This window comes from Cuculus canorus, chromosome 1 (genome assembly GCF_017976375.1).
Source record: "Cuculus canorus isolate bCucCan1 chromosome 1, bCucCan1.pri, whole genome shotgun sequence".
NCBI lineage: Eukaryota > Metazoa > Chordata > Aves > Cuculiformes > Cuculidae > Cuculus > Cuculus canorus.
In genome coordinates, this window is record NC_071401.1 from 204,825,612 (window position 1) to 204,842,828 (window position 17,217).

General features: G+C 39.9%; 1 protein-coding gene across 3 annotated transcripts in view; it reads left to right on the top strand.

The window, feature by feature from the left end:
- The window catches only part of MKLN1 (muskelin 1), a 120,074-nt gene that overhangs the window by 17,833 nt on the left and 85,024 nt on the right, over positions 1-17,217 (top strand). For 2 of the 3 annotated variants that reach the window (XM_054064968.1, XM_054064961.1), the window contains exons 1-2: positions 7,656-7,794; positions 15,403-15,512. Coding sequence is in view for 1 of the 3 variants with exons in the window: in XM_054064953.1 (XP_053920928.1) it covers positions 7,652-7,794; positions 9,197-9,285; positions 15,403-15,512 (342 nt within the window). In the remaining 2 variants the exon portion in view is untranslated. Of the gene's footprint in view, positions 1-7,651; positions 7,795-9,196; positions 9,286-15,402; positions 15,513-17,217 lie in introns of those variants that run through there. The other variant, XM_054064953.1, reaches the window with a different exon arrangement.

A 17,217-nucleotide genomic window follows, 5' to 3' on the forward strand; every position in this document is an offset into this window, starting at 1 on the left:
TATTTACATTTCCTGCAGTTTATTTGTGATCTTTCAAGAAATGCTTTTTTGCAGGGGAAATTTTGCTTTTCATCCCTGACAGTTGCAGTTGTACTGGAAATAATCTAACCTTATGGTTAGATTAAGCTGCTAATGAGGCATGCAGGTCCCCCTTTGTCAGCACTACTGGAAACTGTTGTAGATTGCTGGCCTTGAATCCTAGATCTAAGGAGCTTCTATTTGTTTCCCCTAATAGCACATTTAGAAATGTAGACTCTGTTTAAAGAGACATGAATGTCACCTTTTCTGCTGCTTAATCACCTTATTAAAATAAGATTTGTATTCATTTTAGCATCTAATTTGCTTTTTCACTGTTAATTAGATTGTTAGATTATCCAGAAAAAAAGTCTGCTTATCTTTATAATTAATTTTTTTTCTCCAATAAATGTGTGGTCCTTCTCTTTATGCTAGATCCGTACCTTATTATTCCAATACTGTTTGTTCGGGTTCTGTATCTCTTAAACTAATTGGTTTAAATTCTTTTTTTTTTTAAAATACTGTTTTACAGCAGCGTGTGTTGGGCGGTATCTCGCTCATGCACAGTTCTGTCTGTTTATCTACCTATAAGATCATTTGATCCAACTGTTCCGCGCGAGTTAATCCACACAGAATTTTTCTCTAGGTAAATCTTGCTACTTTGCTTTGAAGTTAAGTTAAAAATCTGTTGTCTAGACAGGTGGCTCCCTGTACCAGCAGGTCATCTCATCCGGCGGAAAGGCTTTCATCTGGATTTTTACTAGTGTTCCATAGTGCTGTGGAGGCTTTTAGGAGGAGAGGGGAAACTATTCTGTTTATTCCATTAACATGTTTCATAAACCTGCTTGTGAAGACTAATGATTTTGATCCTCTCTATGCCTCTGTGCCCATCCTGCTCTTGTAATTTTTTTTTTTACATATATACATTTTGATAAACAGCATAGGAATTTAATCCACAGCCTGAAGCGATTTTAGTCTATCTAGGAATTATTGATAGCAGGGTAGTGAGCATTGAGCATGTATTGTATTGCAGATGGTGCTGTCTGTTCAGGAACCACGTTTTTCTTTGGGCTCTTGTTACACAGCAAGTTTGGTTTTTCGTTTAGCTTTGGACTGTATTTTTCACCAGAGGTGCTCTTAGTTGTTGCTGAAAGCTGCTCTTTCATTTTTCTCAGCCATCCTGAATATTTTGTGCTTTTAAAACCCTTATTCTGGGATGGGAATACATCTCATGTAGCTGGTTGCTTTAGAATATTCCCAACGTATCACAGCTTGTCAGCTTTAAGGATAGAAGTTATATTTAAGCATGTCGATCAAACAGAGAATAGATAGAGTAACTTACGTACAAACCATGTGAGCTTGTTAAAGAATTGTCTTCCAATGATGTTATGTGTGTTGATCATCGCCTGAATGAAGATGAGCCAGCAATGCGCTCAGGTGACTAAGAAGGCCAACAGCATCCTGGCTTGTATCAAAAATAGTATGGTCAGCAGGACTAGAGAAATGGTTGTGCCTCTGTACTTGGCGTTGGTGAAGCTGCACCTTGAATCCTGTGTTCGATTTTGGGCCCCTCAGTGCAGGAAAGACGTTGAGCTGCTGAAGCGTGTCCAGAGAAGGGCAGTGAAGCTGGAAAAGGGTCTAGAGAACAAGTCTTATGGGGAGTGGCTGAGGGAGCTGAGATTGTTTAGCCTGGAGAAGAGGAGGCTGAGGGGAGACCTTATCGCTGTCTATAGCTACCTGAAAGGAGCTTGTAGCAAGATTGGTGTTGGTCTCTTTTTCCAAGTAACAAGTGATAGGACGGAGGAAATGGCCTCAAATTGTGCCAGGGGAGATTTAAAATGAATATTAGAAAAAAATTCTTTACCAAAAGAGTGGTGAAGCACTGGAACAGACTCTCCAGGGATGTGGTGGAGTCACTGTCTCAGCAGGTGTTAAAAAAAAAGTGTATGTGGTGCTTTGGGACATGGTTTAGGCACAGTGGTGTTGGGCTGACAGTTGGACTGGATGATCTTAGAGGTCGTTTCCAACCCTAATGATTCTATGATTTTAAGATGCTGTTGTGGAATTACTGCATCTAACTCTGGAGAACTGGGCAGTGCCCCATGTAAGCAAATCATTTAAACCAAATTTTTGATAGGAGAGAGGTGAATTAATGTTACCCTATACTTATACATATATATACACTTATCTCACATATATTGATATATATGTGGTATCCAGATTTGAGATACTTTGATCTGACTTGCGAAAAGTTAGTCTTTGTAGTGGCAACTGAAATTGGCAAGGCGGTATGTGAGTTTTATTCTGTATTATTTAAACACAAAGCCAACAGAAAACCTGACTGCCTAAGTGGAGAAGGCCATCCTGCTGGATTCCTCTCACTTGCATTTCTGTATCCAGCAGTGAGACTGTAAAATGCTGTGCGGTGGCTTGTGTGCTCAGCAAGCCCAATCCTGAGCGCTGTGTGTGAGAGATGATCTATTAGCAGTATTTCTAATATGTACATTAGCTAATTCTCATCCTTCTAACTGGAGTTAAATTATTCATATAAAGCATTTTTTACACTGTAACTTCTCTGTTGAAAAATTAACTGGTAAGAGAGAATGGGGAATTAAAAGTTGCAGAAGAGGCCTGCATGCAAAGAACGCACGTTTTATTTCTGTGTATATAGAGAGAAACAGTTCCAATGGTGGTGTCTCACACTTGGCAAAAGAACTTCAGACTTGGTTGCATTTTGCTCAAAACAGCGAGTTCTTGTAAGGCTGCCACATTTTCTGCAGGTAGAACTGTTGCACAGGTTTTCTGCTTCCTCATTTGTGCAGATGGTTGATGTTCTTAAGGCAGATTCTGAGCTTGGAAAACTTCAGTTGAAATAGTGGCTGACTGAATGGTAAGTGTGGTGAGAAGAGAAGCTGGGGGAAAATGAGTTGCTTGATCTTAGAAGTTGAGTATTTCATATTCCAAAAAATGATGATATATACGTGAATTTTAATCCTCAGAATAAACATTGTGTATCCAATGGAAGGTGAAATTGCAAAGCATTTTGTAGCTTGTGTGTTAACATCACTTCATTTAAAAATTGGTCACTTTGGTAGTGACGCACTTGTTCAAATGTGTGGGTGGCCATAATAGCCCAGGACAGGAAGTGAACTAAAACTTGACAAAATAAAGCTTTCCTTGTTTCAGACTTTCAGATGGCTGAAACTAGGGCTGACGCAGCACGAGGGCTACTGTCACTCATGCTCACTGGAACGTGCCTTGAGATATTTCAATAAGCAGCCTAATCGCTGTGTTTGTCTCATCAGTGTCTCACCTTTATGTAAGGGTTTAGCAATTCCCTGCTGAGGTGGTAGTGCTGTGCTGGCTGAGAGCCAAAAATGTGAGTGAGTTCCTAAAACTTGGTTTATCATCTTCCCTTGTTGAGTGAAACAAAACCTCTCCAGGAAGCTTCGCTTTAAGAACGTTTCTCTTGCTAGGATGAGCACGAATCTGAAGAACATAGGTAAAAATCTTAGGATGTATTCAGGAGCTCAACAAAGATCCATGCTTTGCAGTAAATGAGCTGGCATCGGTATCAAACCTTTTTGAAAAGGGAAAGGAAATGAAAATCTAGATGTTTGAAATGCTGTCTCGTGACTGCATTTGGTACCGAGTTTTCCTAGCTTTATGAGTATGGTAGAGTAAAATAATTCTTGTGGCCATGAAAGCCAGCAGTTGGTTATTAATGAGTGCCAGTGAAAGGAAATACATGAGACAGCTGTTTTTCTGTTTATTAAACTAGATATCTTCCTTGAGTCTTGAAATAGAATGACCCAGAAATTATATATTCAATAACAAACCTGTTATTTAGTAACCTATTCAGGCAGAAGAGGGCTGATCATTTTATTTTTAAACTGGTTCTAGGCTTACATAGGAAGTGTGAAGCAGTAAGACTGGTAACGCTGAAGAGCGCAGCCCCGTTGTAAATTCTCGCCCTGATGGCTCCAGTGATGATCTGACTTAGAGTATGTGCAGAAGAACATTTAATTCCCCTGAGTGGCTTGATTAATCATGCGTAGAACAAAAGGATAGATTTTTATTTAGCCACAAGCTTAATTGCAAAAGCTATGGGTAGGTTTGTGTAGAAGACAACGGCAGCCCCTGTTATTTTATTTTCATATGCAATACAAGCTTTACCGCTCCCTAATAAAAAATGCTTGAGCAGAAATGATTGAAAAGAAAGAAACTAATAAGGTACCTTGTGACTCTAATGCACGGACAGCCTGTGTGCTGCAGTCTTGAATCTAGTCCAGTGATATTTGATGTGGAAATGTAGATTTTGAACAGTTAAAGAGCATATGGATAAAGTTAGTGGCACTACCCGAACAGTTGGTTTCAGTTCTTCATGTGAGAAAGACCAGTTTTCTTCCCTTGATTTCCATCTTGCTGTGTAGATCATTTAAAGTACATAGTACATTAATAAAGTTTACACTCAGTTGTGTGATGCAGAAGCGTGCATATGGTTGTCGTCAAATGGTAGCACAGACGAAAGCTTAAAAAAAAATTGGAATTTTGCTGTAGCTCCCAGTGTGATGGGACTGGATCTGCCTTTTTGGGTAACAAAACAGTAACAAGCTGTTGAGGTGCTGAAGTGCTGTACGTGACTTACTCTGCTCTTTGTGCATCTTCACTTACAAATGCATTTAATCACAAACCAGAAGTTGTAATATTTTGTAGCATCTTTAAGTGTTGTATTGCGGTTTAACAATTAGGCTAAGGTTGTTGCACAGTTACTCCAAATAGTGTCTGTGTGGCATGCCTGTGATGAGAAAACATTTCTGTTGTAATTTGGATTTTTTAAATACTTTGTGAGTACTTGGTTGTAGAACATACTGATGTTACTTACAGCAACAGGACAGAAAGGTGTCAGAATATATTGGTATTATGTATTTGTCTGAAATCTCCTAGACATGTTCTCTCCGGTTGAATAAATCACTTGATCTTATCTACACTTCTATCCCTTCCTTCAAAGCTATAGAGAGTAGTCTGTCACCTCTAGGGTCTTGGTAGCAGTCCAAAAATATCCGTGCTGCCAGCTGTTTGCAGCTCTTGAGGCAATGTGTTTTTTTCAGCACCAGTGAGATTTGTAGCCAGAACCCACAGTAGCAGCAGTGTTTGTTTGTATATAAAACCAAAAAAGTGTATCTCTGTATGTCTTTATATGTATATATGTGTGTGTATAAAGTGCATACACAGGTATAGGTATTGGGCCCTGGGCTTTAAAGCAAACCTGTCGTTTGTTTCCCTGTCAGTCAACTGATAAATTCACAACCTGTGCTTATATTTTCTGTAACCTCCGCCTGACTCAGCAGGAAGCAGGGCTGCAGAGTTCCTTCTCTGTCTGCAGGTTTAAGAAATCGCTGCTAGCTGTGTGGAGTAATTGCCGTGTCTTGCTCCCTTCTAGGCCTGTGTGCCAAGATAAAGGATTTAACTGCAGTCCTGTTTTTCTCTCCCTTAATTTAGGGTTAGAATTGAATAATGCAGGATGATGTTTATGCCAAGCTCTTGCAGCTCTTGTGTACTACTTGAGAAAGTATGTCTTTGTGACCCAGGAATTAGCTTTGTGATTCCAGCAAGATTAAGAGTTGCAGTTGCTGATGCTGGTAGGGCTAGCTTCACTTTTCAGCTGAGGGAGAAGTCTGCAGGGAAGATATGACAGTGTAGGAGGAGTTCTTAGACGTTGTTGTGTATTGTCTGTTCCACACGGGAATTTTGGCAGTGGGCTGTGCCATGTATCAAGTACTGCCTTGTTCATTACAGAACTGTTCTTTTGCTCATCCTTTCATTTTCTCTGCTTTAGAAAAACAGTTTTCTGTATGGAACTTTGTTTTTTTCTGAAGTTTGGGAAGTACTTTGAGACAAAAGCATGGATTATAAACTGTAACCGCTACAGACACGAGTATTTCCTAGAATCATAGAACGGTTTGTGCTGGAAGGAACTGTAAATATCATCCAGCTCTTAATATCTAATCTAATTCTCTGGTCTTTCGGCTTAAAACCATTCCACCTCTTCCTGTCTCTGCACTTCCTGATAAAGAGCCCTTACCCATCTTTCCTGTAGACCCCTTGTAAGTACTGGAAAGGTGCTTTAAGGTCCCCTCAGGGACCTTATTTCTTTTAAGCTAAGCTTTTTCTAAGTGTAGTGAAAACCAGCTGTTGAGATCACGTTTATCCTGACACTCTCTAGAACAACATTGCTGCTGCTTATAGATTCAAAATTAGTTGCTCTATAGGGCCATGACAGACTAAGGTCTAAATCATAGAATCATAGAATGGTTTGGGTTGGAAGGGACCTTAAAGATCATCCAGTCCAACCTCCCTGCCATGGCCATGAGTGGAGAGGCCATGTTCTGCTTCTCACCAAAAAGATACACTTATAGGGTAAGATAATACTTCTGATTGAAGGAGCTCTTTAGCAGAACAGTGACACCCATGGCACTGGTCTGTACTCAGGAACCATAGAAAGCAGCCACACGCATATAAATACTCTATTTGATGTCAATAAAAACCTCAAAATACTGCATCATGTTTGGCTTGGCAGTGCTGTTCTTGAAGGAAAGGGCCACCAGCAGCGCCTGCAGTGGGAGAAGTGCTACAACGCCTTACAGATCAGCTTGTACTGTAGTCTCGATCACAAGGTTTTGTAACGAAATCTATCATGATGACTAATTTTGATTCTGCGCTTAGTCTTGTTTCTCCATGTACTGCTTATTTCTGAGAAGTTAGGGAAGAGAATGAAACACGTCATTTTCAGGTATAAAACCTGATGTATTCTGCAAGACAGAATGTCTCCAGGCTCCCTTCAAGACCTGTTTGTAGGGGAAGGTTAAATGAACTTGGTGCTCAGTGGTCCACGGTGAAAGGTACAAGCGCTTCTCTGCATATGCTTCTCAAATGGAACAGATCTTTTCCTGCAGCAGCACTGGTGAAGCTGGTAGCTGGCACTTGAATATAAATAATCTGAGTAATACACTCTGAAGAGGATTTCTGTGTAGGGGGGGAGCAAATGCTCGCAAGGGAGGTTTTCATCGTTTTCTGTGTAAAGCCTCTTTATTGTCAGTTAAATGGCTTGGTGTTATTTGGTTATGGTTAATAAGCAGTTGGTTCCTATGTTAGCCACACATCAAACCTAGTCTGTGTTCAGTAGTTAAATACTGTCAGCCCAGAGAGAAGTAATTTGATGTTCTCTTAGCATGTGGAACATACTGTATTTATCTAATTGTGTATTCAGTTTAGGTTTCATTTCACTCTGTGGTGGGTGTTTGAATCATCACTCTCTGTAGTTTGAGCCTATTTGCCAGGTTTCAGGAAGTCTTGCATCCAGCTTGGAGAAGTGTATATAAGTTCCGAATAGAAATGCTAGGAATAGGTAGTTCAACCAATTCTTTTCTCGGATAAGCTGCTTTTCAAGTAATATTCCTAAAAAAACTTTGCTTCATTCCAGGAACAAAAAGGCATAGTACAATAATGGGGAAGAATCATCCTGGCTTTCATCCTCTGGCTTTGTAAATTGAGTTTTTGAAGGCTGTAATGCTTATCCCTTTGTGTTTTGCAGCCTTGGCTTTAATATTACAATTCACTCTTCTCTCTTCCACAGTATTTGATTCTGAAACTTGAAAGACCTGCCATAGTCCAGAGTATCACTTTTGGTAAATACGAGAAAACGCATGTCTGCAATTTAAAGAAGTTTAAAGTCTTTGGTGGGATGAATGAGGAAAACATGACAGATCTCTTATCCAGGTAAGATGTGATTTCAGCTATGGCAATGATAAAGGCTGGACCAAAATACTCTTCCCCTTCACTCCCAAACAGACACGTGGCTACAGTGTAATAGAGCTGTGGTTGTGATCTTGCAATAAGCTGCCCTTGTGTTTATGGTCAGGTCAGAGAGCAGCAATCCCAACACTTGCTCCAGGAAGCCTTCCTTATTCTGCTCTAACCACAGAGGATTTGTGGAGAGCAAACGCTGAGATTTGGAAGAGCTGAGAGCAGGGTGCAATGTTCCTGGATTGCGATTCTTTCTTCTTTGAGCTTGAGGCACAAGAGAAATCATTCCCCAGGTGTGGGTAACTTAAAGTAACTTTTAAAGGCCCGAATAACCTGCCTATGTCACGTTGCAGCTGTAAAAGTCTGAACCAGTCAGCTGCTCTGCCTTTCTTCAAATAGGTAAATAAGTCAAATAGCCAAATGGAAAACCCATGTTTTCCTTTGTTTAATTTGATTTGTTTGGTAGTTGTACTGATAGGGACTAAAGAAAAGAGGGTTTTGGCTATTCAGGCTATCCTGAGCTTCTGAGTAGTTGCTAATGTAAATTTGCAAGGGCCCTTTAAGGAGTCTTCTGTCTCAGAAAAAAAAAATGGTATTTAAATATCTAGGAATACAAGAGGAATATGTAGCAAGAACTAGTCTATTTTTGGAGACCTACAGAAGGAAATTCCACCTCCAGAGAACGTCTGGATGTGCATCATCTGTAGTCAAGCAGAATAGCCATGGAGAAACATGGGAAGTTCTTGTTGCAGGTATCCTTCAGGACCTTATAGAAACTAGGCACAACTCTTCTGCCCTCTTTAGATAGAGAAGTCTTGTAATTTTGACTTTATTGCTCTAGAATTGTGGGGGAAGAGGTCTTAGTAGCATAGTAATTATTGATATTTAATGTCATTTCAGTTGTTCTGAAGTTTAATAAAAATCCTTATTTTGGGACCTGTACTTGCATCTTTAGTAAAAACGGCCTTAAGAGTTTTGATCCATTATACTAAATATTCAATATTTTTATAAAGTAACATCAGCGAATGGATCAGAAAGCACTTTGGCAGTGTAATGTTTCTGAGAGCTGCTCCATCTCCCTCTTGAAAACAGAAAAGCGCAGTCCGGTCAGATCATTCGGTGAAGTCACAGGGTTGCAGACACAGAGGAGCAGCACTGATCCCTTGTCAGTGCCCTCCTGAAACCACTTGCCAGTGCTGCCTTCCAGGGAGATAAGATGGTGGATAGCAGTCCAGGCATTGGTCCAGCATGCGTACTTATGATTCATAGTAATATAAAACACGCTTCGCATTTCAGGCATGACCTAGATTGTATTTTAGGACTAGCTAATAAACGCAAGGTAAGATTTAGTAACCTTATTTATTTTTTCCCACAGTGGCTTAAAGAATGATTATAACAAAGAAACATTCACCTTGAAGCATAAAATTGATGAACAGATGTTCCCCTGTCGATTCATTAAGATAGGTAAATGCATTTTTTCAGCATTCTGAGTAGAAAATAATCTCTTCTTATACTTGTGCCAGTCTTGGCACTTGTGACTTCATTGTACTCAGGCAAAGTATCCACAATAGCTGTTCCATTTCATGATCTTTTAGAGTGGTTAGATTGGAACACAGTGAAGTCCTGTTACTAAGAAATACTAGCCTCATAATTGAAATCCTGGGGAATGAAAGTGAAATACAATAATTTTCAGAGTACAGTTGTTGAGTCAACTAATTTCTGGAGAAGCTGCTTACTGTCCTATTATACATTGCTTTATAGAGCTCTGAAAAAAAAAAACCAAAAAACATTAAGCTAAATACCAGTGAAATTTCCGCATTGATAACCCTAGAGTTTGCAAAAGGTTCGAGTCTTTTGTTCTCAAACACGCTTGCAACACAGAGCAACAGCAGAAGCCTTCGTTGTTCTCTTCCTGCTGTTCTAATCATGAAGTCTCATCTCTGGCTGAAGATGACATCCAGGGGCAGAGGAGATCTCTACTCCATGATGTCTAACCTTGTTTCTCTAAAGCTTGCTAAAGTTGCTGCTGACGAAGGCCAGTGGCTGTGACTTGTGATGGGAGCAGGTGAGGATCTCTCTTCCTTGCTTCATGCAGGCCAGAGGGTCTTAAAGTGGCCATCAGTGATACTGGTTGGATTTAGTTCAATAATTTAGAGCCTTTCAGCTTTTCATAGCTCAGAAAAGTTATCTTCCCCTTCTACCTACTGAGATAGTAAAAGAATGATGGGTTTTAAACTAGATGTTTAAGGTTAAAATTAGAGCAAGGAAGTAGTTGTTGAAAAATGAGATAAGATCCTGTTGACTAATTTAGATGAATTTAGGAATGTTTTGAAGTGCTGGGTAATTCTTTTGCCCAGACTTGGATGATAGTGGCTGTGTAGGGGCTCCTCTTGGAGACCTTTGCTCTACATAGCTTTCTTAATCTGCCTTTATGTTGGTCTGTGGAATTGGAATCATAGACTCATTAAGGTTGGAAAAGACCTCTAATTGAAGAATTGAAAGCTTCTGGCTGGGAATCCAGTAATCATTTGTGTGCCATAAATGGTGGTGTTTCCTGTTCTTAGAGAAGTCAAGAAACTGGTTGTTCATTGGGTTTGGTTTTTGGCTGCTGCTTTTGGAAGTGTCTTTCAGAAACCTCAGGAGGAGCAGAGGAATAATTAAATGGTGACTGTGTAGGGAAAGTTAAATTTATTTTTTTTTTAATGTATTTATGAGGCTTCTCGCATTAGGTTTTTGGGAAACATTATTTTTCAGTGGCTGAAAACCAGCAAGTTGTTATTGGAGGGCTACGGGGAGGAACGGAAAGGTTACTAGCTACTTCTCTGGATGTGCAAATTTATACTAGCAATATGGGTTCTGGTGTTAGGAAGTGTTAGCAGTAAGTTGAAATGCATTAGGAAAGTGAAGTGCTGGTTGATTTCTACTACCGGGATGTTTTCTCTGACATGACATGAGTGGTATTAATAGCTACATGGCTTGTTTTGTTGGGATGGGTTCCTCAAGTAGCAATAAGCATTATGTGTTATTTACTTTAATATTAGATTTATATTTAACTGTCACTTGCTCACTAGTTACGTTTGAGATGAGTTTTCTTGAAGCCAACTTCTATGAAGAAATTCCTCTGGTAGGATAGGAAGGAAAATACTCTTTTCAACAAAACCTACTAAACCCTCTAGTTGATGGCGAGTGTCATTTTGTTTATGAAGTTGTGAGTGTTTTTTTTGCTGTGAAACAACTGTAAAATGATGTTATGAAATTCTGTTATTTTTCAGATTCACAGCTTGAAGATGTTTTCAGTTTGTTAAAATTTCCAAGCTGCTAGCCAAAGCAACTCAAAATTTGAAATACTGTGCTGTGTTCCTTGTAATGCTGCCAGTAAACATGAGGCCCAAATCTGCCCTTTTGGACTCTTCGAGACTGACACTGCAGAAGTTACTTTTATCAGTGAGGTTTGCATATTTGGGGAAGGCAGGAGTGAGTTGGGCAGTGACTTGCATCAGGCATTTGCTTTATAATTCTGCAGATAAGCCTGTGATTATGTGCTGACCTATACACAACAGTGGCATTTATATGGAAGGACAGGGCAGGGGGAACGTGACATGAGTAGATCTGTGAGAGGGGAAAATACTTCATGCAATTTCCATTGCTCACATGTTAGAGGAAGTCTTAGACTCATAGATGGGAGAAAAAATAGCTTTTCTCCTTTTGTCAAGAAAAGCCTTGCACTTCTTTTTGTTTTAATTAGTTCAACTTCAGTTCCTTAGTGCTGAAATGCCCAGTTGAGCAGGCTTTTGACCTACTTGACAAGTAATTTTTACATATCATGTAGCACCTCATTAAATAACTTGGGAGAGGGAAGAATATATTCTTATGGAGAAAATATCTAAGAACAATCTTTTTAGTCTGTGGGCTTTTGTTTTGTGCTCTGTTTTTGTGGTTACTCCAAGCAGAGATTTTTTTTTTTTTGCACTGTGTCCTTGAAAGCAGAAAGTGTTGTAAAGACTGATTGCTGTGAAAGAGCCTGAAGAAATGCTGGGTGTAGTTCTCATGCCAGTTTGTTACTAGGGTGGGAGTTACTAACCCAGGCTTCAATATTTTTAAACCTGAGTGTAACAGAAAAGAGCAATACGTTTTTTATGGGTGTCTCCCCATGTTAAATTTATTGATTACAACTTAATCTGCAGTTTTCCAAACATGTGCTGTGTGTGTCTGCTGCCTGCTGTTGAGGGGCACAGAAATTAGTTTGAGAGGTATTTGAAATTATTGGACCGCGTTTAATGCCTCTGCTACTGTCCTCTCCAGGATTCAGGGCTGCAGTCCTTGTCTAGGCATAGCTTCCTCCTATTGAGAAATACTGCTTTACTAAAATCATCCTTGTGTGGGTAAAGAACTCTTTAAGTGGCCTAAATGCCTTCCCCTTCTGTTGGAAGGGATATCTTTATTATTTTTCTTCTTTGCGGGGCACCTCACTGTGCAGCAGCAACTCAGCTGGGCTGAACAGTTCTAGGTATTTCAGGGTGGGTTGCTGCAGTACCTGCAGCGAAAAGTGGTGCTGAAGTGACTAAAAACTGGAGCTTTAGGCTTCAGGCTCAACAAGTTTGATTGTAGAGTGTTTCCACCTCAAAGGTATGTGTGTGAGGGGAAAAGAGCAATGTGGCAAATGGTGAACAGCTTAAGACCTGGCTGTTGCAGCTGTATCGGGAGGTAGCGTATCTGTTGAATTTTTAGAGGAGGATGTTTCTTAGCTGTTGCAGAAGCTCTGGTAGGTTTGTGTAGCTGGGCTGTAAAAGTCTAAAATGAGTTAAGGGGAGAACAAATGGAAACCGGCCATTGGGAGATGTGAGAAAAGAAAGAGTTGAACCTAGGAGGGCTTATATCCACACCCAGTGTCCTAGAGTTCTGGTACCTCCAAGCCATGTGCGGAAATAAAAATGAGACCGGTGTGTCACACTGACTCATTGCTGTTTGTGTGACTGTTGCTGCTTCTGTGCTGCACGTAGTGTCTGCTTCTTCTGGGCCTAACTTAGATTGTGGCTGTTCTAAAAGGAGGTTTGTCTGAAGAGCTAAGTACACTTGTGGAGGCTTCAAAAAGGAGAGGGCACATGAAAGGATGAGAGGCATCTCCTTAGTGTAGACTGGGAACCAGGGAAGAGGCTCAGGAATGGGGGGAGATGATCCAGCAGAACACTTGCTCTTTGCCCAGGGTATAGAAATGCTGTTGTATTTCAACTCTTACGTTTGCTTTCTTTTCCTGCTCATATAGAATAGTTTAAAGAGGTGAAATTCAGTTTTCTCTGCCTGTTCAAGACTGTGATCCCTGTACAATTTAGCGTTTTTTCCTTCAAGTAGATGAGTGCACCACGAGAATCTCAATGTTTAAATTGCCACTTCTAGTATTTCCTTTTTGTAAACAAGGCTGTTGAAAGCTCGGGGTGAACTGAGGGAGTGAGCAAGTTGATGGCTTTGCAGTGTTTTTGTGTAGATAGCTACCTAGGATTCTTATACCCATCCTGATGTGTCTTTCAGGCTGTAGTTGGCTACGAGATAAGAGGGTAAATTGTTATTTTTTTCTGGGAGAAGTTGCTATAAGTTTACCGAAAAGAAATAGACGTGGACACCTCTGCTTTTCTTCTGGAATGAGATGGGAAAGTGGTAATATGTGGGCTTGGTTTTTCACCCAGTAAACTCAGTGTTATGAAATTGGCCTCAGGTTGACCATCGATCAATTTATGGTCTCACTCCATTATGGTCTGTGGTTTAGTTGAGGGTTTCAGTACAAGAAGCTGATGGATAGTGTTTGATTCTTTATAGCTGAGGAAATACTGACTTTAGCTTCGGTTTGGTCTTGGTCTGTGTTTGGGTCTGAGGAAAAAGCAAAGATGGTTTGTTACATTTTGCTCTTACATGTGGTATTTTGTCAGTCTGCTGCCTTCCTGGGTGGGATACCCAGGGTTAATTTTTTTCTATGTTCCTAGCTATAAAAATACTAATGTTTTATGGTAGCACTCATCTTGTGCAGAGGACAAAATTAAACAAGAAAGAAGTTTCTTGGGTGGAGTATGTGCCATGTGGAAGGAAGACAGGTGACTCCTGGTTTTCCTGACCGTTTCACTTCTTTCCTGTCTCTGCAAACATGTATTTACTAGGAGCTGCTCTGAAACTGTCTTGCTTTGTATGCTGAACAATCAAGTAGAAAGAAAATATTTGAACAGGAGGACTGGAGAGATGTAATGCATGAAGTACCTACTTATGGATATTAAAATCAGTTACAAATTGCATATTCAAAGTTGCTTTGCATCTTTAGTTCTAAAGATATTTTCTCCTGATGACTGTTTGCAGAAGTTGTCATAAGTATTTACCAACATGTTCATAGAAACACCCTTTGAAACAGAAAATCATGTGTTTGACTATGTGCTTTATGCCCAAACACATTGCAGGAAATTATAAATCTAGCTTGTTTGAAGGGTAAATACTTACGAACCTTTAGGAGCTCAGGAACAGCTTTAAGACAAACTTTAGTTTTGATTTCCTCAAGGAGTAGGTCAGAAAGCCCTTAGTTCAACAAGTTAATCTCAGTGGTATTTTTCTAGTGGTTTGAAAGACACCAAGTGATTTCTCTGTGGCAAAAATAGTTTCTGTGGAAGGGAGGAAGTAGTGCAGTCCATGCTGTTGCCGGTAACTACTCATTCACCTCTAGTACTGTCTTTTCCTGTTTATCACTTACGGTCAAATAAGAAGGAAACAAAAGTATTTGAACTGAAACCACTTGATTTCACTGCAGTTTTAAGGAGTCAGAGTTCACACAAGTTTTCTGGGGACTGGAGTTGCTCTGAAAAGCAAACCTAAGCCTTAACCTGCAGGTTAATCAATAGATCAGTTCAAGATCATAAATGTTAACACAGAACGGTGGAGAAGCTTTAGCTGAGAGGCTGCAGTGTATTTCATGGGTCATTAAGTATTTTAAGTGTAGGTGTTCAAATATGCAGCTAAAACCATATTGGCCAAAAAGCTGCACAGGTTTAAGCTTTAATAAAAAAAAAGCAAACCAAGAAAACACAGTTTTGTAAATGGGAAGCTGACAGTTTTCCCTCCCTTCCTTCTCCACAACTTGCAGACATTACTAATTTTGTAAAATTTAAGATACTCAAGCTTCTTCTCTTCACCGTTAGGGAAAATAATTGTTACTGACAAATCTGGAAATACATGTTCTATGAGGAGCAAATACTGTGACTAGTGTGCTTGTGATTCCCATCCATGTCAAAGCTTCTTGCCTCTTTGAGCTGTTTTAAATGATAGTATTTTTGCTCTTTTGCTTAAAGCAAGCTTCTGCTTTGTAATGATCTGCTGTGCTAATGTTGCTCGGCACAGGTTGCTTTAAATGACAACTTCAAGATGACGTTTTGGGTAATTTTCCTTAGCTTACTTAAATGAACTAGAGCTTATGTCAAACCAGAAATACTGAGTTTTGTTTAATGTTCAAAAGCATTCTGTTGAAATAGGACAATGTGTAGCCTGATAAGATTAACGCAGTGGTTGTTTGAAATTTACGCATCCTTTTTCTCCTTTTGCTTTCTTCTCCAGTTCCACTCTTATCCTGGGGACCTAGCTTCAATTTTAGTATCTGGTATGTTGAACTTAATGGCATTGATGATCCAGATGTGGTCCAACCGTGCCTCAACTGGTACAGCAAGGTAGGCCTGCATTTTAGGTGCTTGTTTGTTTGAAGATTTGTTGTCTCAGAATCTTGTGAAACTTCATTCTGGAATTATGTGACCTTTTCATTCCTCGAATATCAGCTATTAAAACAACAAACATGCGTAGTTAAAACTCAAACCACATGGCTGACTGATTCCAAGTGAGTCTTTGAGTTGTATCTGCTTGTTCTCTTTAAAAAAAACACGACAAAACACCCTGCAAAATCCCCAAACTATTACCACCACCAAAAAAAACCCCAAGGAGAAAACCCGTAATAGGTAGACATCACAAGAAAAACATAAAGTAAAGGAATATTGTGTTAAAGGGGACAATATTAGTAAAATAGGATTTGTATTGGAAGGGAAATGAGTCTTAACAAAACTAGATTCCATGTCTCCCTCTTCTTGCCTTTTGAACAGTGGTTCTCTTAACATAGCAGTCCATCTGTAGAGCTCTATGTGAGCCTTATGGATTACATGTGCAGTGTTGTTTTAAAGAGAATCCACGTTGTCTTTCCTGTTGCAGCTTCTTGTATTTTTGGCGTTTCCCTCTTACTGTCTTTTTGCTGAATACTCTGGAACAGAGGGGAACTGATGCCACTGAACTGTGACATGAGATGATTTATATCATTTGTCACTTTTGATAGACAGAAAGTTCAAGGAGTTTTAAACATTATTTGTAAAAATTGGATTTAATTGAGTACTGCAGATTCCTCTCCTGTTGCAAGGGCAGCGCACTTTGACAACCAGAATTCATTTTGTTGCTGCTTTTTATGCATAGATCTTCTGGAACAGTTCATGAAATTCATATTGTGTTACAGAGAAGACATCCTTCTCAGCTGAATAAGACTGAGTAATGGAGCAGCATGTCTCTGCTTCCAGAAAGGAAAGCTTCAAAGCAGATAAAGGTTGTGTGTTGTAGCAATGAGGCTCCCTCACCGGTTTATGGTGCTGCCAGTACGATAAAGAAACCATGTGGCCGTGCGGTCTGGCTCATGTGTTTATACCAACATCGCAAGCTTCTTCATGGAGCATCTAAAACCAATGCTTACAGTCACATTGGAGGTTGACTGTAGCTGCTTTATGATTTAAGCGGTTTTGTGGTCGTTGGTCTGCTGATTACTGGTGTCTGTTTCTGAAAAGTCCAGTTGGCAGAGGCTGCTGATGGTTTGCTGTACTTCCTTCTACTGCCTGTGCACATGGTGATGTCTTTGGCATTTGTGACCAGTTGCTGCCATGAGGAAGCTCTGATTTTTATTTTTCTTGGTCTGGAGTCATCTGATGATGATGTCAACATCTGTTTTATTCCATTTTATCCGATGGAATCAACACTTTTCATGGTCAGCATGTATGTAGTCACAGCTTCTTCAAGGGGCGCCAGCATTGTTCTTCTAAAGCTTAGAGCCCTAAAGCAGCAAGGCAGTGACTTAGTCATGATTATTTGGGCTCTGCTAGGATCATTTGCCAAGTTTTTGGTGATGAGTGTATGTGTCACTGGTATTCTTCTCTCTCTGTCCTGAGAGGCCACTGTTGCTGGATCCACGGAGGAGCATAAATGTACTGACCGATATAAGGGGGAAAGGCAGAAAGGCTGACCAGTTTATTCCAGTTCTTTGAGATGGAATGAATATTTTCATGCATGTTCTTAGAAGTCTCAAAGTCTTTGAAATCTAATAATTCCTTACTGCCTGAGACATCCGAT